Source organism: Caloenas nicobarica, chromosome 1, assembly GCF_036013445.1.
Source record: "Caloenas nicobarica isolate bCalNic1 chromosome 1, bCalNic1.hap1, whole genome shotgun sequence".
Lineage (NCBI taxonomy): Eukaryota > Metazoa > Chordata > Aves > Columbiformes > Columbidae > Caloenas > Caloenas nicobarica.
The window spans coordinates 192,587,365-192,608,954 of NC_088245.1; the positions used below are offsets into that span (position 1 = coordinate 192,587,365).

The 21,590-nt window shown below is 41.9% G+C and overlaps 1 protein-coding gene across 1 annotated transcript in view; it reads right to left on the reverse strand.

Moving 5' to 3' along the window:
* MTUS2 (microtubule associated scaffold protein 2) overlaps positions 1 to 21,590 on the reverse strand; it is a 187,252-nt gene that overhangs the window by 44,265 nt on the left and 121,397 nt on the right. Inside the window, exons 5-6 of the mRNA XM_065655778.1 lie at positions 15,021 to 15,119; positions 8,965 to 9,173 (exon numbers count right to left, since the gene is read on the reverse strand). Of these exons, the coding sequence (XP_065511850.1) occupies positions 8,965 to 9,173; positions 15,021 to 15,119 (308 nt within the window). The remainder of the gene's footprint in view (positions 1 to 8,964; positions 9,174 to 15,020; positions 15,120 to 21,590) is intronic.

Below are 21,590 nucleotides of genomic sequence, written 5' to 3' on the forward strand. Positions count from 1 at the left end.
CTTGCAAACAAGAAGATAAAAATTGATTTTTCAAGTAAGGCTACCCTTTATGATTTGTGATGGCTAAAACCAAATCAAGGCAATTATACATTGAACTTGATATCTCTGCAGTTAAAAAGCTGGCACGTAGCTGGTTTGATGGACATTTAGCATAGTCAGAACTTTGTTATGGATAATAAATCATTCCTCTTAACAGGCTGCAGAAGCAGTAAGGTCCCTTAAACAAACCTAACTGTTATTACGTTGATCATAATTGCCATTATTATTGTGATGCCTATATACCTCATTATTGGATGTGTCTATATTAATGGAGCCATGCCACTTTGCCCTGGGGGTAATGTAAACAAACCAAACGAAAGTGTTACTGACAGAGGTCTTAAAATACAAGCAGGGAGAAAGGTAGAGGAGGCCACGGATGTGTATCTGAGAGCAGGAGAGCTGCTGGGATACTCTGATGGGCATCTCCAGGTGAGGCTGCAGTGATGGACTGAGCCATCAGGTGATGCCTGAGGTTGGCCACATGGGCAAGAGGAACCTGGATCTGCCAGAGAGACAGGTTACTGGAGAGTAATCGCCAGCATGTAAATATGTGTCAAGAAACTCGGTGGCCACTGCTTCTTCTGGGTGAGTAACCTGGTATTTGCCCCCTCTCTAGGTTGACTGTGACCTCCCTTAGAATTTTGGTCAAAAATTTGGTTTTGATATTACTTCTGAAGATCATTTGTGAATCGAGGCATGTCCTCCCATTTTACAGTAACTTTATAGATTGGCATTTGGTTTCATCATACCACTGAAATGAAAGAGAAATCTTCTGAACGTGCTGAAAAGTTTGTCTCTGAAGGGAGGTTCAGCTTTTTGACTCCCTAAGAGAGGACAGGTTCCCTCCTACTCAAACAGGCCAGGGCTCAGCCACGCCACTGCTAATGAGAGTTATGGATTCTTTATTTGCTCCCTCTTAGTGAAAACTTTGTCCAGCCTTGCCCGATTTCTTGAAAGGTATCTATAAAATTTCATTTGTCAAATATTTCTGTTCCCTCATGGAAGCAGAAAAATTCTTCCGTTTCTGGTGTGATTAATACTTTCGTATATGAACCTTACACTTGCTGATCTACAATGAACTACAAAGTCTTTGCTCCATTATGTTCTTACTAGAAATTTTGGTACAGTATTTGTGGAGAGCAACCGATGAACCAATCAAAGAAAATTTTAAAAAAATGATGATTGATCTGAGGAAATTGCCTTTGTAGTATCTGTCCAGCAGTAGCTGCTGCATTGCACTGCTTAACATGTCTGTGGGCCCTGTGTGAATCCTGTAGCTACCTTGCTGGTGTCGGACCTGCCTGATTTCAAGAACTTCACGAGGAAGGTGCAGGCTTCTCATCCCTTCCACCATCCAGGAGAGGTAATTTAGAAACATCTAATAATATTACAGCTCCTATTCAAGCAATTTTGAAAATGAAGATGGTTAATTCAGAGACAAGAACAGAAAAGCATGCCTACTTCCCAGTCAGTTTGCAATCATTTCAGTTCATTCTACAGTTACTTCGCCACAGGTCTAACCACTGCACATGCACAGCAGCCACCAGGATCTATGAAGTGCCATTCCAGACTGCCTCTACCAAGAACAAATATTCACATGTTTAGAACAAATGCTGCAAATATATTTCTAGCACGGAGTACTCATCCAAGAGTGTCACAGTCTCTGGATGTCAGAATCGTTATTCATGATAGTTTTTTTGTTTTGTTCTGTTTTGTTTTGGGGTTTTTTGGGTTTTTTTGTTTTTTTTTTCTGGTGAAACAAAGTTTCATGGAAAAATGCAGGCACCCTGAGTCCAAAATATATCATTTGGCACATTTTGGTACTGACAGATTGAAGCTGTGGCTCTAACAAACTCTGTCCAGATCCCTACTGCATTGCCTTGGATGGTCAATGTGATGCTTTCATGGTCTACTCCTGAAACATAACCCCAGTAAGAACAAGCACCCCTGGACAACTGATGGAGCCAGAACTGGGTGGCTGTGGTGCTAAGACCAAGCAGTATAGAGATACTCACATTGTCCTCACACCTGGAAAAACAGATATTAGAGCTCCCAAGCTCACTATTGTGGAAATGAAAGCCAAATCCTAACAAGAGGTCAAAAAATGAAGTTACTATGACTTAGCAGCTCACCTGAGAACGGCATGACCATTGTTTCTTGCAAAGAATAGGATCCTTAACTAAAAATAGACCCTTTAGTTTAAAGTGGAAAATAAATTATGGATCACAGAAAATGAAATTTTGGCTGATTGTGAAAGAGGAATTAAAAATGCATGGAATTTAGAAGAGGGACACATTTCCACTGGTTCCTTTGCTTATCTTCAAGAACGGCATGAAAACATTGCGATTTGTGTTTTGTTCTGTCCCCTGCATGAGTGAAGGCTGCAATACCGCTGGAGCCTGTTACTCATCACTGCTTTTCACACAGCCCCTAATGCGTTGCCAAATCCCTCAAGCCAACCACCCCATCTGGAGGCTGCCATCGTCACAAGAGCCACTCCTGACCCTAATTCTGCTTTTTTCCTCTGAATGAAGTATAAAATCAAGGCCATCGAAGTCAGTTTCTTATTACAGATATCAATAATATAAACAAAATCAGAAAATAAATTCATCTTTACTTGATGCTTGGCACACAACCTAATTATATTTCTCTTTGAGGACAACAGGTAAAGAAAGAGATCTTTTATTTTTAATGGACATTTAAAAGCTCTTCAAGAGGAGTACTAGAATGCCTGGGGCTATTTTTTAAATTTTAAAACTTGAAATATTTATGTGTAATTAAAAAAATTCTTCTCCAACCCAGATATACAAACATAACTCTAATTGGGGGTGATGGTGGTGGTGTGTGTTTCAAAACAAGGGCATGCAGCTATCTCAGATCTTCCCAGGGAAGCATGTCCTTCCACCCCACCAAAACCAAAATTTGCAGTATTTGTCACAGCAGTGGCTGTGAGAAAGCCACTGAGGACAGGGGGAGAAGCCAAGAGGTTCTCTGCACTTTATTCCTTGTGTCTTGCAGGGACTGAAGCAGGGCAGCCCATGCTGTCTGGGAGCAGAGCAGGGGCTCTGCAGCAGTCTAACATTTGCTGCCAGTTTGGCTGCAAAGCTGTTGAGAGACCTTTCTGGTCTGTCCCCAGCTGCGGCTGCCCCAGGACACCTGTATTCACTGGTGAAAACATCTAGCTAATGACAGGATAGCAGTATTTTGTGTCTTACCTAAATGAACCCTTTTGAGTACGAGGACACTGATGTGCATTGGATGGTGTTGTGACCTGTAGAGTAAAACACTGAAGGTGCAGCCAGGTACAGAACTCAAAAGCAGTGACATGTCTCTAGAGCTGCCCAGCACTAGTTACTGCTCCAAAAGGAGAGATGGAGAGGTCAGGCAGGACCACCAGGCAGCTTTTCCACCTGTCCCAGCAACGCCTTTGCCAGTAGCTCTGTGAAACATCCCTATTTCAGCTATATCATGGCGCAAGCTGCCTGTGCTGCCCATAGTTTCCCGTTCGCTGGCCTCCCTGTCCCCCACCGCCTCCAGAGTCAGTGAATTATTTCCATCAGGATTAGTCCGGCATTGCCGGACTTATTGCAAAAAAGCCAGGGGCCTACAGAAGGCAATTTCCTTCAGTTCACAAACCCTGACCCCTTCCTTGGGCAAATCGACCATGAGTGAGTGCCCTGCAGGTCCCCTAGCAGCCACTTTATAGACTCTTCTTCATAATTCTTGCAAGTAAAGGAGGACCTCTTGATTCTTACTACTCTGTTTTCCTGTAATTCGTAGCCTCCGGTACCAAATCTCAGGTATTTCTACTTTAAAAGCAGTTTAGAAATCCCTAAATGATGACAAAGAGTCTTCGTTTTCTCCTCCCAAGTAAACAGAATGCTTTGTTTGTCTTGCAATAAAACGTTTTATATTCATATCCCTAAACTGTCAAGGTTTGATGAGTCCAAAACAGATGTTTTCCAGGATACAGAATTAAAAGATTGAGTTGCTCTGACTGCTCTGGTGTCCAGCAAGCGCAAAGGCTCAACTGGCTCAATATAGGAAACTTAGCCAAGCTGTAATAGTGATGAGAGAGGAGTGGCACTTTTCTAAGGACTATTCTTGGGCCAAATTCTAACATATTTTGCAAATGTTGGGAAAGTAGTACCCCTGAAAGCCAGAAGGTCAGTCTTGCTGATGAGTCCTGGCTTCTTACCACTCTGCCACCACCAGGCACAAACAATAGATATATTTCTCGTTAACTCATCCTCATAGTTGTGAAAATAAACCATTTTCAGCTCAGAGATAAGCACTTGAAATGTTAGCCCAAATGACTGTTTTAGAGACAAAGGTGGGAAGTGCTAGTCAACTTATAACTAGTGCAGGCAATTTTTTCTTTAACACAAGAGGTCATTAGCATTGGACACGGTAAGCTACATCACACTGTGTGGTGTATTGTCCATTCACAGGACAGAAATGTTACTGTGAAAATACACACAAGCATACACATGTCTCAGACATTTGAATGGGAGAAAAGGTTTTCATTGTCCATCCTAAATTTTGCAGGATGCTGCTCTGTGCATTTATGTGTCTGGAAGATGTGTATTGTATATCCACCCAAAAGCAACCCACACTCAGGTATGGAGGCAAACATGCACACTGGTTACTGGTGACACGTCTTTCCCCATGCTGGTGGACACAAAGTGCTGGGACACCATCAAGTACTACAGTGCTGTTCCAACTGTTGTTCAGGGCGTTTGTGTGACTGCCCCATTCCCAGCTGATCTGACTGCGCCCACCTGCTGGGACCTGTCCTGAGCAGTTTTCCCCCATGACAAAGACTGCAGCACAAGGCAATACTGCAAGTCTGGTAACCCCTCCATGCCCGTGCAGAGTACAGGACAGGCTACCCCAGCACAACCCCTTCCCTTTCATGTTCCCACTCTTGGGGTCCTCAGCCTAGAAAAGATCCCTTCCCCTCACATGCTGTGTAGATCTGTAGTCCTAATTTGAAATTTCAGAGGCAAAACTTGTGAACCAGATTCTGCTTTTCAGCTGTTTGGGCAAGCTGTACTAGCAGAAAGGCATTAGCCCAGTTTCCAGGGCCTCAGTGCAGCTTGGCGATGACAGTCCTCAGCAAAAACACATCCGCTCTGGGTGTACTAGAGATGAGAAAGTGGATTTTTTTCTCCCCGTTTATGTCCAGAAGGATTTATCCTCTAGAATTTGTCACTTTGGGGTGTTCTCCTTTAGATGGCACTGTTATCACTTTCAAGAGGGACTGCTGCCAGCCACTTTGCTGAACAGGGCTGAAACTGGGCGAGAACTGTCATTACTACTTGGCTAACATGCCAGATAGGGTCAGGAGTGACCCAGATGATAGGGAGCTGTTCATGATATTTGCTCTAAAAAGTCTTCATGGTATCATCTTCACGGTATAACTCCAGCTCCCCCCAATCAGTTGTTCACTTTGGAGTATCCCTCACAGCGCAAAGGTTGTATTGACATGATGAACATCCAATATAAGGGACAAACTCAATCTGCGCCTCTTCAGAATAAGTTTGAAGTGGTCCCCAAAGTCAGCAGGGGTCATGTGTGCATAACTGAAGGCCTTATCTAATAAATCTGCTAATTGAATAATAATTAGAAGCCATGTGGTCCATAGGCACCGCAATAATGATTTTTCATAACTAGCGAAACGCTTGTGTCAGAACCACTGTGTTATTTTTTTTTCTTCCCACTGCATCAGTCATCACGTGCTTCTGTTGCTGAGGCTTTTTCCCAAGATAGCAAATTAGTTTAGCTGTCATTTAGTGGGTCTGTATTAAGTACTGCTACATGTTGTGTACTCCTCGATGACTATTAAATGAATCTTGCCTATTAAGAGCATTTTGAACTGAGAAAGAGAGATGATTCCAGGATACCATTCAGCAGTGGTCTGGAACAGCCAGAAAACAAATCCAACCAAGCCTAAAGAAAACGGTTGTGCAACCTTAAGGTTGTTACAGCAAGTGCTTAAAATTGGAAAGCACTGAAAGAAACTGCTGGTGTGGGCTAACAATCTTTACTACGTATTGACACTCTCTTCAGCTAAACATGCCTGTTGGGCCACTTGCATTGGTGCTTTCCCCAGCTTTGGAGAGAAAACAGAAACACTGTGAGCAAGACGAGAGCGCCACAGCCTGTGTGCAAAACACAGGTCTTTGGGTTGCTTTTAAGACAGTCCAGTCCTCACTGCTTGGGAGCACATTTTCTAACAGAATTCAGCTCCAGTTCAGAGAGAAATCTATGTTTTTGATATTATTTTGTTGTGATGTAAGGAGAGAGAGACATACTAAAATCAGGTTATGGGTGACTGTCAGCCCAAAGAGGTTCACTAGCACCAAAGTAGGATTGGGCCCTCTGCTAAGCAGAGTAGAACCACCAGTTGGACAAATCAACCCCAAACTTCTCTGCAATAAGGCCCCCACCTTGTTCCTGAATTAGTATTATTCCCTTGTCAAACTGCACTTCTACTCAGACCTCAACCATTTTGCCTGCAGGCTTCTTAGAAACAAACACACGCAATTATTATTATTTTTATAATGAGAAAAGTTTCTTTTGCCAGGCAATACAATTTTGCTAAAGCTTTCAAACAATAATGTAATATCAGGAAATGTCAAGAGATTGCATTTTCGAATGACACTCAAAAACTTGGAAGTCTGTGTCTACGTTGCAAGATAACAGACTGCCCAATTACACAATTGCCTGAGTAGTCCCAGATCATCCCACTACAAGTAGGCTCTCAACTTAAGCACCAAATTTAAAACTGCAGCAGCCTAGGCCTCCTTGAAGGCCTTAGTCAAGACAGGCACATACCTCAAGCAGAAATTCAGATCTTCGGTGCTGTAAATAGTCTTCCAGAAGTGCTCACCTGTCCCCATTTACTAAAAATGGAGTCTAAAGTAACCGTACTTCTCATGTAGATACCACATCTAGGTGCCTAATGGATAAGTGTTGGGCTGATGTTGACTGAGTAGTTCATCACCCAGCAAAGCCAGGGATGTATTTGCCTGGGAGAGGTCCATGTTACATGGCTCCCAGTAGTGAGCAGCAAGACGCAAATGTCTTGCACTGCACTGAATGGTGATGTGCAGATACATATATAATACATAGTCCAGGGCAACCAGGCAAGCCCAGAAGGGACTGACACTCAGGCTGACAACAGGTGAGTCCAGCAGTGGATGGGAAAAGATCTACATGTAATACTGCACAGGCCTGAAGGCATTTAAATTCCACAGGTGTATTATTTTTTTACCTCCAAGCCCTCCAAGCACTCAGAGGAGTATTACTGCAAACTCCCAGCTGATCTGAGTACAGAGAAGCTGGGAACATGAGGAACAGCTATGCCCGGCCAGGACTTGGAGAGGACTCTATTAAATAAAGTCCCTTGATGTGTTCAATTTAGGGGGCATTCTCAGGACAGATCTAATGTGCACCAACAGGAAGAGAGTCATCTCAGAGCTCAGCTGCAGCAGCTGTTCTCATTTAAAACATATCCAGAGGATATGAAGGAGATATGCCCAAGCCTCCAGAATTCCTTCATCAATTTGTGAATGAGGCATGAGATGAAAAATCTCTCCCCAGTGGACAACGAATATAGACAAAGCTGAGCAGACACTGCTCTGTCCTTTTTTTTGTTTCACTCTGCTTTAATCAAGGACACTCCACAGTCAGCTCCAAAAAAAAAAAAAAGAAAAGAAAAAAAATCTTTACAAATGCCCATCAAGCCCAGAAATGTCAAGAGTACAGAAAAACTAAAATGGGAAAATCCCATGGGAAGGTATTTAAAATATTTAGTACTTTTAAAAAGTTCCTCCTCCTTTTTTTCAGTTCAGTCAAGTTCCCCCCAGCAAGATCAGTTCCTACTTAAGGAAAAGTATGAGACACAGTATTTGTTCAAAGATAACCTTTCCCACTAAAAAAACCCAAACAACAAACGAATAAAGTTTTTCAGAATTTCTAAAGACTGCTTCAGCTGAGTTCTGGTTTTTTTTGGTTTCTTTTCTCCCATATAATACTGAAAGTTTACTCTTGTCTCTTCCAAAAAAAAGACAAACAGGCAACTAAGATTATTATCCAAACCTTGGGTCCTACTGCTGGTCATCATCTGCCTGTTTCACAAAGTAGTCAGGAGACCAGCTTAACCTGGGGTAGTACAAAATGCATGGGCACCAGGGGAGCCAGGTCTGGATCTCAGACCCTAGCTAGATTTCCCAGATCACTAAATGTTTTTTGAAACAGGCAATACCTACAAGTCCTTCATGATTACTGTGGTAATCTTTTAAACTTTACTCATTTTGTCTCAGGTTTAGTGAATAATTAAGCTTCTCTAATATCGACATTTTCTTTATGTTCTTTATACTTGCTGAATGTAACCTCCTAAATGCTGAGATAATGTTATTCTAACATCTTCAGGAATTGGGACCTCCGTAACAGGGACCTCTCCACCTGATCTGTGGTGAACAGGAACAGTAGATAAGTGCTGCAAGAAAGAAAATCTTCTCCTTCATCCAGCACCTTTGGCTTACTAAATGCATGGGTGGTTTTTACATTTGTTCACAAGCATCAATATCTCAGTTACACTTCCCATTGCAGCTGTGGCAGTCAGAGACTGGGACTTCTAAGTTTCTGCATCCACTTCACCCCTAAAAACATCCTGAAACACCTTCATGCTTGTGACAAATGGTTCAGCCACAATTCTTCCTCTTCCAAGTTCCTAAGCTTTGGTTTTCAAACACATGGCATCAAATTATAATTCTCTCCTCATAATAACTGTTGCAAAGTATTTACATGCTTTGCTTGCAAGAACAAAGTTTCAATGACTGTGGAATAAATCTGGGCAAGTGACTGGTGTAAAGGCAAAGTATCTTTCCAATAGTAAAAAGTACACATTGCACTTACCTGTCTGAAAAAGTGCTGTGTTGTTATAGCAAAGACATCAAAGCCACAGATTGCCCTTTTAAGCTCATCTTGAATACTGCTTAATTGCCGAGACTGCTCATCACACTTTTCCTTCAGTCTCTGAATGAACTGTTTTTCAGCATCTCTACTCTCTCCTGGTTTGGGGGAGAATCCATTCTTTGGGGTGCCTGGCCTTTGCTTGGGATGTCCTACAAAGAAGAGACAAGAAGAAAAGATTATCAGGGTCAGTTACTTCATATGTATGGGCATGACCTTGATGTGTTTCTAAAGACTTCGGGACTCAGGTCTATAAAGTCTTTAGCATTCACTCAGATCCGTAACGACTTTCAAAAAAAGCAAGAGCACAGCGAATTGTGCTTTCCTAGGCACCAAAGCTCAATGCTTTGTAACAGTCATCTCACCTCAGGCTCCGAGCCTGAAGGTCTGCTGTGAGTTGAGGAGAGCTCTCCTAAGAGTGTCTTGCTGAGGACTGAGGTTGTTAGAGGAAGGTTTCATCTCACATATGTTAGGCACCTGCCTGCACCTTAATGTGTGATGCTGGACTCTCTTGAATAGCAATGAGAGAAATGGGCATTTCCAGACTGAGATTCACCTCATTGTGTTGCGGATGTGGAAAGCAGTTGGATGACATTTACACTCTGTGGCCACCTGAATCCCGAGCGTGGGGACTGGACAGTGGTACCAGATTTCCTTTGCCATTGCAGATTTCCTTTTGCCTCCACATGGGACAATGTGGGACTGGAGCTGTGCTTCCCCGAATGCAAACACAGCATGGGTTGCTCGCTATTGGGCTATCACTATTTCTTTTTATCAACAATATTGCTTTCTGCCTTGCCAGTTCCCCTTGCTCTCCCATTTCTGACACTTCTAAAGCTGCAACACAAACCAGATATGCATAGAAATGCCACCAGGTATTATGTAATGATGACTGGTTACAGCACTGGCTCTTCATGTCTGCTCTCTCTGCACCATTGGTCGCACCAGAATCACTGAATGGTCTGCCTGCAGAAACAGGTCCAGACAGACTCTGGCTCCGCTGATGTGCTCCAAGTTGGCTTGAAGCAAGCCTGATCCTGTATAAAGATGTGAAACCACTGGTGTAGCATGTCTGGGGATTGAACTAGATGACCTTTAAAGGTCCCTTCCAACCCAAACTATTCTATAGTCAGCTCAAATACAGGGTCATACTCATATGAATGGCACAAGAACTAAAACTTACTCACGATAAGCCTCTTAAGGGAAGTGACACTTTTACCCTAAGTTAAGTTCATGTCCTGCTTGAATCAACGATCAGTTTCTTTGGAAATACTCAGTGACCAAGATGAAACTAGACGTACCCCTTCTAGTAGTGTTCTGGTAGTGTCACTTCGCTCAAGCCACTGCTTGGACAATCTGTTTTGTTTTTATCTTCTTAGCTTTCCGAGAACAATCCTCTGCAAACATTTATAGTTGGCTGGGCAACACCTCAGCACAGGTTACTGATTCTTTTTGCCACTCTCAGTCTCTCCTCAGCTGATGCTTTTTAGCTCATTCCTGAATACTGGCCAGGAATATCTGGTTCTCTTTCTCAGCTCCTCCCACTACTCTCAAGCTTTTAGCCTAGGAGCTAGAGTTGGTATGAAAGAGGGAAAAAATAGAGGCAGACACCTTGTTCCCATGTGTTACTAGAGATGGTGGACATTGGTCTGGATACACATGAAAAATGAACATTTCAGTGTTAGCAGAAAGGGTTGCACATACAAGGGCCTGGTTTTGTTTTAAACGAGACCAGTTTTCTTTTAATGAATTTTCCTTTCAGCTAAGTTCTTCTAAGTAATTGCACTTTTCTGAATTTGGCTACAGGTTTTTCAAACAGTTGCTCTGGAGCTGATAGCAGTAGCAATGGTATGCAGAAGAGCCACAGATTTAGACTTATTGCTACGGCAGCCAAGGTTACTGATAAATTTTGCAAGTCCCTTAAGTGAGAGGGGCATATTTGCAAGGAGAGGCAGACAGAACAGGTGACTAAAATTGACCAATTAAGTATTCCATCCCATTCATGTCATACACCCTATAAAAACATGAGATCATGAAGGTCTTGCTCTCTTTGACCTTGGCTGGCATCTGAAGACAACCCTGCCATTTCTGCTCGTGATCCTAGGCCTAGTTCCAGGCCCTGCATCCCTGAATCCAGTTCCAGTTTACTGCAGATTGCAGCGCAGGACTTCGGGATACCTGCCCTGCAGCCACTGGAGCAATGTCAGCTCCACTGTGAAATTCAAGATTGGTTTTGCATTTTTTTTTCTATTTATCAGTAGCATTAGTAAAGCATTTTTAACTTTCCAATTCATAAGTCTCTCTTTCTTTTCCTCCTATTACCTTTCCTTAGTGGGGAGGGCAGGGGGTTAACAGAGAGCATCTGCCATGGTTTATTGTCACCCTGTAGTAAATGGTGGCAAGAATGTGAAAAAAAAAGGTATCTTGCAGTTTTATAGTCTCATAGTATACAGTTTCTGAAAATTAATATAGAAACAATGTCTCCGACCAATTTTCAGCAATGAACAGAACAGAGGACAGTATTCTGCCATAGACACTAACTGCCTCTTTCCTAAAAACTAGAAGAATCCTTCCTCAGAGAAGCATCTGTTGTACGAGTTTCAGCCCAATTTGTGAAGTAGAGCACTGTTCCAGAGGTGATTTTGTCACGCTTTAGATATTTTAGCTCTTTAAAACTGTGGCCTGGGTGTGCAAATGGATCCTTAGGGCAATTTTGTTAGATCAGGCCTGGAAGAAGTATGGCTTTGCCAGAGCAATACCCCAGGAGCATATTCCTGCTTTTTCAGATCCTCAGCTTGTGTGGAGCCACTGGGAGCATATTTTTCAACGTACTTGACTATGTTTTGGCTCCAGGCTAAGCTTATGGGGAGCCATCTCCAGCAGAGATGTTCCCTCTTGTCTCCAAGTATCTCATGCTGCAGCTGCAAAGTGCAAAACAGACTTTGAAACTCTTAGTGCCCATGACTTGCATTTGCAAAGAGGAATACCAGGTTTCGCAGCATGTCAAGACCAACTTCACGATGTTGCAAGACCCAAATAATACAATAAAGGATGTCAGAGAGGACTTTCTGTCATTAAGAGAGCTCAAGTAGCATAGCTATTGCCCTCTCTCCATTTTCATGTCAGTTAAAGCCTGTACATCTTTTTGTGCAGGAACGATGTTTTCTTATAGATTCTGTAATTCATTCAAAGGGGCTTTTGACTGGGCAGTGGGTATTATCACAATATAAAAAATTCATAAAAGCAACAACCATAAATATCCGTCCCTTTAGTATAAAAATCTTGGGTTGTTTAGACAGCATTGTGATATTACAATAGAAGGCACAGGGAGAAGGGTAGGGAGAAGCCCTTGAAATTGGTCCAGTTTTAATTAAAACAGAAACCCATCAGATTGTTTGGTCTTATGTCTTTGTAGCTTTCCTGTTCACTGGAACATTTGAAGTGCACATCTCTATGTTGTCCTTGTCAGTATTATAAGCTGTCCTTGTAAATTAAACTGTGCTGTTCTCCTCAGGGATAAATCTGAATTTTTTGGTTCATTTGGGTCTGAAAAGCAGCTTACCAAGCTTATTCTGCCATTGATGCCTCTCTTCTGTTGCTCTGTGCAAAACAAGGTATATATTAATGATGCTGGCCCTGATCCTGAATGTCCTTTTTGCTGATGGTGGGTCCAGGGGGGCAGACCCACTGTATGCTCAGATCGCTGAACCTCTTTGATCCACTTCAAAACTCCCAGGTCTTTTTTATCTACCTGAATGTTTGAACTAAGGAGACATAACAAGTATATACTCATAATTAACAGCCTCCATGAGGATTTAGATAGGGAATACAATTTCTTTGTCTTTTAACTCCCCAATTTCCAACATTTTGGTAAGGAAAGTGAGAAAATTACTTTGAGAAGACTGATAACAAGCAATCTGTAGAGTGACAGATGTCAGAAGCAGGTAGTACCATCCTGCAATGGGGTGGAAGGAGAGCATCTGCATCTATGCACATCTGCTCCTATACAGAGTTTTCAGGAATGGTATTACATCAATAGATAAAACTGAGATCCCTACAACACTGCATCTCAAAACTCCCTTGCAAGTTTTCAGGAGGACTGATCCAAATTCTAAAGATAAGATTCAAGGCTAAAAAAAATTGTATGACAGTCAAAAATGAGCACTGATTAGAAGGAATTGCATGTTAGGAGGCCAGTAGCAAGGAAAACAACCTAGAAATGGCACTCAGAAATTTTAGAGCCTGTTCCATGGCCACATGTAGCTGTGGTGGAGTTAACCGGGGGATACATGCTCTCCTATCACAAACTGTAAACGCCACATGAGTTTGTGATCCCAACAGATGAAGGTCTGTGTTACTGCCCCTTAGCCCCAGCTACACTCACTCATTCTCCTGTTTAATAGTTGCTTTGGTTATTTTGTGAAATTGTTAAATAGGTGAAAAAAAGTTTGTTGTTATTGCTGTTGTTACTTCAAAGAATGCTAAAGGCTACTCTAAAAACATAAGTGAGGGTGAAGTTTATTTTCCTATTTGATCCTTACAGTGATAAACAATTTCAGGTTGCCATCATTTCAGACCACCAAGCTTAAGAAATCCTAAATCAGTCTGATGGAGAGAGGGCAGTTACTCAACCTCTCATAAGAATGAAGAAACCTTTGAGGCCTCATGAATTAGATATGCCAAAAATTTAAGCCATGCAAATAAGTAAGTCACCCATGGAAATGCAGGCCTCCTTAAGACAATACAAATACACAGTAAAATATACCTGTATTTCATTTTGCTTTCTAATTCTAGTGGAAGCAAATCAGCTGTGCTGTAATCTGCTGGTGTTTAAACTGGACTCCCACCATTATAAATGCTGGGGAACTGCAGGTCTGGAACTCTCTGCAATAAATTTTTCCTTGGATCTCTCTTGTTGATCTCACCAGGTACAAAATAGCCTGAAAATTATATGACTCAGAGGACAGAGTTAAGATAAACCTTTTACCCTAGTATCTTAGTAAGAAGAAAAATTCTGAGTCCTGTTGGCGCCTGGAAAGATAAAATTTAACCTTCCATTTTCTCCATTTTATTGGTTAGGAAGGAGAAGAATAGGGCCTGAGTTCCGTAAACATGAAGAGACTATTGATGCAAGTTATAGGAGCCAAAGTGCTGTTCTACATGTTTTATAGTTTACCATAAAATGAAGTAACATGCCCCATAATTATAACTCAAGTATCACATAGCTGTAAAGATGATATTTAAATTATTTAAGTCAAGTCTGAAAAATGAAGTAACAGAATGGAAGATAAACCATAAGCACAATGAAATCAGTGGGACTACGCCCACTCATTTCAGAAGCATTTAGAACAGCCTAAGGCCGGTCTTACAAAAGCCTTTAGTTACCTTAGATATTTGTTAATGTACACCTAGTAGACATAAATGGAAATAAGTTCTTTTCATTTCAGTAAAAACAAAGGTATTCTTTAGAAATGCTAAAACCATGTGTTTTCACTCAATATTGAGGGGTAAGTTGGTAATGCCCCAATAGCAATCTGAAGGTTATTTCTATAGATAATGCCTTTTCCAATTATGCATAGAAATAAGGCAGGAAATTTAGTGCCTCTGCACAACAGTAAGAGTAGATTCCAAGTAATATACTTTCATGACAGTTAATTGTCTGAGGTATCTTCTACTTCACTATATCTATCTGTTCTCTTTTATATAAGAAAATTATAATCATGAAAAAAATATTCCTGTGGCCCTAAACATGTAATAGCAACAACTCTTTGTTTTGCAGGAGAGATGATTGCACAGTTGTAACAAAGAGAACATAAGTTTATTCATCTCACGCATTGGGATGATAAAGCCTGCTGTGCTCATAGCCAGCTTAACGAACCTTGGACACAATCAATCTTCCCTTAACAACAGTAGGTCTCAGATTTTAGTGTGTTAACAAGAGATGCAAAGTGAACAAGTTTAAATCTTCCCTGAAATAGTGCTTTCGGGTTCATAAATACCTGGTGAATGGAGCTTGGTGGCTGTTACTGCTGATCTCTTAGGGGATGAGACAGCTGGTCTGTTAGCATCCTGATCTTTTTGTACTTCTTTCTTCAGACCTGTTTTAGGAAAAAAAAAAAAAGAATACAGAAAGAAATCCATTTTATAATTTTGTTCACAAATGTGCAGATCTGTGTCGCTAAGATACATACTAGAATGGCAAAATATCAGTATTTCACCAAAACACATCCTGGGCTTTGCACAGAATGGTGCTACACAGTACTTCTGTGCTGGATGCCAACTTGCCACTTGTGCAAGCATGACTGTGTGTATGTGGCTGAGCTGACATGCACAGCACTAAAGAAGCCAAAAAAAGGTCTTACACACTATCTTGGTTCTCCAGCCATCTGCACAGTGACAAATGCCATTAAGGCACAAACAGCTACAAAGATAGCCCATCCTATCTGTTCTGGGCTCTGTGTTCTGTCTCTTTACCTTGCTGGGCATCCTCAGCCAAGCATCTTCTGGGCTGGAGGAACAGCTAAATAGGTCTGTGCAAAGCTGACTTAAGTTACCTGCAGGGCCTTGCTTTATCAACTAGGTCAGGAAACCACCTTGTCTGGTGACCAGCTTTCCCCAGAGGGTCTCATACAGGCAAGAGACAGGCTTCTGAAGAACCAGAAGCAGGCAGGATGTGTCAGGGCTGTGCTGGATGTGGTGCCTCAAACAGGAGAGGGCATCTCTGCCTGTGCAGTAAGTCAGGCAGGGCCAGAGAGGTGCAGCACATTCAGTGCCAATGTGGGACACAACAGGGCCATGACATTGCTTTGCTGTCCACAAGGCTGAAACAACACTTGGTTCATGCTCATCTACGACCCAGGCAAGTACCAAGCCAACTGCCCTCTCCTCTCCTCTCCTCTCCTCTCCTCTCCTCTCCTCTCCTCTCCTCTCATGTTTGTAGCCCCCCAGGTTATACCTGACCTCTGCATTTATGCTTTATTTCTGCAGCCACTAATTCTCCCCATTGACACCACGATGTCCCAAAGCTCTTGGTTTATAACATCGTGAAACTTTGTGCTAGCCTTTCCCTTCTTTTAACTTTGTAGCATCAGTTAATCCTCCCACCACTAGAGTTCTCTGGTTAGGGGCTCAGGATGCTCTGTTAGTTGTCCAAGCTCTGCAGTCAATGACTGCCTCTTGTATGAGGGAGATACAATTTCAACTGAAAGCCAGAGAGGCCACCCAAGCTCAGCTCACTCCTCCTGCCCACCCACTACCATCAAAATAGCTGCAGGGACCGAGCTGAGTGCAGCAACAGTGAAGTCCTGTCCTGCTGCTTTGCCCATGGTGTGGCAGTCATAGCCACAGATTTCATGCAGAAAACACTCACCAAAGAAGTAAGAAGGAAGAGCAAGAAAAGCCAAATCCCTGAGACATTAGTGTATTTTCCTGTTTGCTTTCCTTTTTTACCATTAGTGTTTGTTGGGGGGTTGTATTTCAGCCTACAACACTCAAAATGAGATTATAAGCATGTTGTTGACCGTATTTCAAAAGACTACAGCAAATAGAGTCCAAATCAGCACATCACCAATGTGCCCAAGAATAGCATTAAAATTAATCGAGTAAGCAGTAAATTAGTATCATAGCAAAGTTTCTGCATTTCTTGGCTTAATGCAGGTGGTGTTCCAAGTTTGGAGCACTTACCAGCAGATTTAAGGCAAACCACTCGTCATAAAGGAAAAACAATGTTTGCCTTATTAACTTTTGGTTCTTTCATGAGTACATTCATGGACGTCTTGTAGGTAAATGTCCCACAGTATTTGTCCCCTGAAGTATTTGAAGCCGGCAAACAAAACCGTACTTTTTTGGTGGTGCTTAAAGACAGCTTCAGTCCAAAACCTAACACTATCTTCCATTTTGCTTAATGCAAATGTGATCTGGCTATTTCAATAGTTGAGAAAAGTGATAATTTTATGTGAGTATGATATCTTCAGGGACACTCACTGGATGACTAGTTTTTCACCCTCTCAGTCACAGTTGCAGTATCAGGCTTATTTTTGACACATCATTCACCTTTCCACCTCTCTCTCCATCCAGACTTGTAAGCAGTGAGCTGAGGATGCAGCATTTGCCACGCACCAGAAGCCAAGCTTCACATTTTCTAGCACTGCCTCTCAGCATTTGCTTGCAGACTGTTTCTGCAAAGACCACATGCACAAGCACAAGTCCCGTGTCCAACTATTTGTGGAGATGGCACAGGAGAAGGTCTAACACCCTCTTTGACTCCCTCCCACTGATCATAGGCAAATGGCAGCATCAGTTGTCAAGGGCTGGTAAAGATTGAACTCTTCATATCTTTACTTTGTCCATCTCTATTTTGTCTGCTGTTCATAAATTGGACATGTTGAGGCTACGACTGTCATTTGTGATTAATACTTTTCACAGTGAAGGGACTGAGGATATAAATTTACTGTTTCTGCCACCTACTACACTATATTTACTAGAGACCAGGACATAAAATAAGTTTATGGTGCCATTTCATTACTAAGGATGAAGTGAAAGCAACTTGGGAGCCGTGAGACAAAATCAGAGCTTGTTTTACAAGGTATAGTTTATATGGTTACAGGTTCAAGCATTACTTTTTCATGGCAATGAGGCCTTGGTTTTCCTGTGTTTTTCAAAACAAAAAATATGATGCACAAATGGGCCATACCAAGATCCTCTGTAAATTTCTCTATGGCAAATGTCAAACACAGACAGTGGCAGGAACTGTTCTCCTTACACTTTCAGCAGAAACAAGGGGAATATAAATACTTAACTATGTGTGGTTTTGAAAAGTTTTCAATGAGGAACACCTGGGGAATTAGTTCAGCCACTTAAGCACAAAGCGAGAAACAATTCCCCAATTAGAGCTCAGTTCAAAGAAAGGAGAGCAAAGAAGCAAAGAAGCCCAGGCAGCACCATCGTTCTGCAGAGGGAGGTCTGGGGACGGCAGCGGGCGCAGATGGCAGCGCCCATCAGGGACAGCTGCATGAGGGACAATGGCCCCAGAAGGTGGGAGACCAGCAGAGTGAGACTGACGCAGGTTGTGAGCAAAGATGCAAATAGATATCTTGGCAAGGACAGAAGAGTAGGATTTAATAACAAAGAGGGGAAGTGAGGATACTGCCTCCCCTCCCCTTCCCTTCAGTTACAAGATTAAGAGAGCTCCTAAGGTCTGGTAAGGGTGGCAATACAGCAATTGGGGAAGCAAGGAGGGGTTGTGCAGTGAGGGAAGAGCCTGGGCACAGCACAGTTCTGCTGGGAAGGGGCAGAGGAGAGGGGCACGTGGAGCTAGCAACAATTCAGCTTCTCCTTCATAAGCAGAAAGGTCTTGGTGGCCACTTGGTGGCCTTCCTCAGCAGGGAGGGATTTGGGAATCAGGCAGCAGGCAAAAGAAAGGACAGTCTGCAGGAGCAAACTGTTACGGTTCTGCTAAGCTCATCACCCACAGGGAAATTTTAGGGCCTCAAATAAGAGCTTGTGCTGAATGTTTTCCTGGAATTGGGGTTTGTTCTTTCTCTTCTCTTTTGAAACAACAGCTGCTAGTTGGTTAAAAGAGAAGCATTTAGAAAACATGTTGATTTCGAGAGAAGTTCCCACTGGGAAAATTCATTTCTAAATGACAAGACTTTGGGCTCTGAAGTTGTCATTTCACAGAAATCTAGAATTTCAGGTTTAAAAAAATCTGCAGGGGAGCGTTGGCGTGGTAATAAGCATAATGCTGTACCACAGGGTACGGCACAGTGGGAGGTTATAGAGTTTGGTCTTTTCTACCTCAGAGTCTACCAGCATCAACTCAAAGGCTGTAATGTACGCAAAAAGTTTGATGATCCACTGTAACTCAGGAAATAAGACAAACATTTAAGCCCTTATTATGTGCTTGAACACCTGTAAAACCTCAAATAATATTTTGACTGTCATATGTATTGTGAAATGTCAAAAGGTGCTATGCATACAATGATGAATAATAAAAAGATGTGAAATACAATTATAAAAGGAAATTAAGAACCGTACTTGTATATTCTTTCAAACCAGCACACTGTTTTAATTTTTTCCAAATTTGTCTTTTAAAAAGTATATTAGCTCTGATCTGGAACAAAATTTAATTCAACCTCCTAGTGTTATTGTCCACAGGCTGGAAATATGGAACTCCAGTTAGCTCTGTGCTAAACGCCCGTACATTACCTTTATTCCTGCTGGCTGCATAATCAAGGCTCTTAGCACTGGGCCTCCCAGTGAAAGGCTCCTGGCAGAGCAGGAACCACCACTGATATCCAGGCTTCCAGGAACAGCTGCCAAGGCTCTGCCCACCCTCTTCACCATGGGAGCTCATGGAGTGAGAATTTGTCTTTCCAGTAGCCAGGAATCAAAGCCACAAACTGTTAATTTTTATATGAATTTACATTCCATTTAAGGCTACAAATGTCCCCACATTTCCTCTCTTTAAAAAGCTATACTTATAAAGAAATGGATATTTCAGGCCATAAGACAACTGTGAGAATAAATACTTGCTCATGTTGTCTACAGGTGTGGTTACAGCATTTGCTTTTGAAAAATTGATCCAAATGCATAGTTCTGTAAAGGTATTTAATACACACAGCCTGCTTCAAACCGAGCAGAAGGAGCAAAGCCAAAATCATTAGAAATACAAGGCAAAACACTAAAGATGTTAAATCATTCAGCAATCACTTGGAAAAACAGCAGACAAAGCCACTTCTCCACTCCTCCATCATTGCTGAATGCTGACCTAGGAACTAGAGTTACATACTTCTTATCTGAAACATTTTCTCAAGAGCTGCTGCAGAGTCAGAACTTGTATTTGCCTGGACCTTTCTGACTCTTCAAAGCCAGTACAGTGGGATAGGCTTTGATTTGCTTTCACGCTTCAGACTGAAAACATGCTAACAAATTACACATCGAATATTTATTCCAAAGCAAATTCTAACATGCCGTAGACATCATTAACAATGCAATGGGACTGGCTGCATTCAGTTGGATTCCAGCTGTTCTCAGGTGTATTTTATAAATTAACCAATGCAGTCTGCAAGTTTAAAAAAACCCCAAGGAAGCATTTTCAGTCACTCACACGCACACAGAGCTGCCTGGAGCTTTCTTCTGCCTTTCCCCCTGATACCACAACTAGTCGTGTCCTTGGTGAGTAATGACACATCCATGCATGTATTGTTTGAGAGAAAATGAGCAAAGCTGGAAAGATGATGGATTCTGTAGAATAAGAGTAGTCTAATTCTCTCTGGAGACTCTGGTTCCTTGATCTATGAGACACTGAAAGACTGTGAATAAATAAGTAGGTGTAGAAGAAAGACTATGTATTTGTTGCAGAAGAAACTGCTAATGCTTGTGCTTTTCCCTTTGCATTTGCTTCACCTTCAAAGTCAATCTGATAAGAAAAAAGAAGGATAAGGACTATTTCATTGACTCGTCTGAAACTGATAGTTTTCTTTCTATATTAAAAGGTCTCTTCATCTAGTACTAAAAAAAAAAACCACAAAACCAAACCAAAACCAAAACCAAAACAAAAAACCCCCAACCAACCAACAAACAAAAAACCAACCAAAAACTAAAGTAAAAAAATAAACCTGACAAAAAGAACCATTCTGAACTGAATAGAAAATCTCAGGGTAACTCAGAACATCGAACATAAGTTGCAGAGTTAAAACAACTACGCCTTCTCTTCTTGTCATTCAGCATGGATCCCATGGCATTTTATCATCACTTCCTCCCAGAGTTGTGCTATGGCATGTTTCGGAGTGGTTCCCAGGAGAGGCTGGAAGGCTCGCAGTTGAATGTCTCCCTTTCACCTGCAGTGTAGTGCTGCACATCCCTGTATTCAATATGGGAACAACATCAGTGTAACTCGCTGTGTATTTACTATTCAGCTTTTGATTGAAGTGTTTGCAAAGGGAAACAAAGCACCAGTGGACTCTTCCCTCTCCAGCCCTGCAAGCGTACTGGTGCTCATTCCCCCCTGCCTCAGCTGACCTTAGTTCATCTCTCTCCCTCCTGCTGAGCTTGTGCTGTCTGGATTTTGCAGAAGCTGATTAAAGAGGCACATTTGACACTGCAAGCTTGCTAGTAAGAGCTATGATAACACCAGCCTCCCATTTTTCATCTTGACTGATTGTATTTAACAGCCTGCCTGTTACATACGATTTACTGGTACTTGTAAAAGCACAGGAATTGACTGGGTTAGTTTTTTGAACAATGCTTTTGATTTTAATTGAGTGGACCAAGCAGAAACAAGCTGCTCAAATGAATTCTTTATTGCTACTGTCATGGCATGCAAATTATGAGAAGTTTCAAAACGCAGCAGAGTTTAGAGGCACCAAGCTGCATTTTCTGTGGGTTTCTGTGTTCTAAGAGAAGGATGTGGCTGAACAAGACCAGAGAGGGATGATACCATAGAGGAAGCTGTATTACATTAAGAGAATGAAAACTACTCAGAGCTGGTCAGGTGTAAATCACTTCTCAAATCTTACACACAATGATTGAGACATTATTTCTTCTTTTTTTTTTTTTTCCCCTGAATT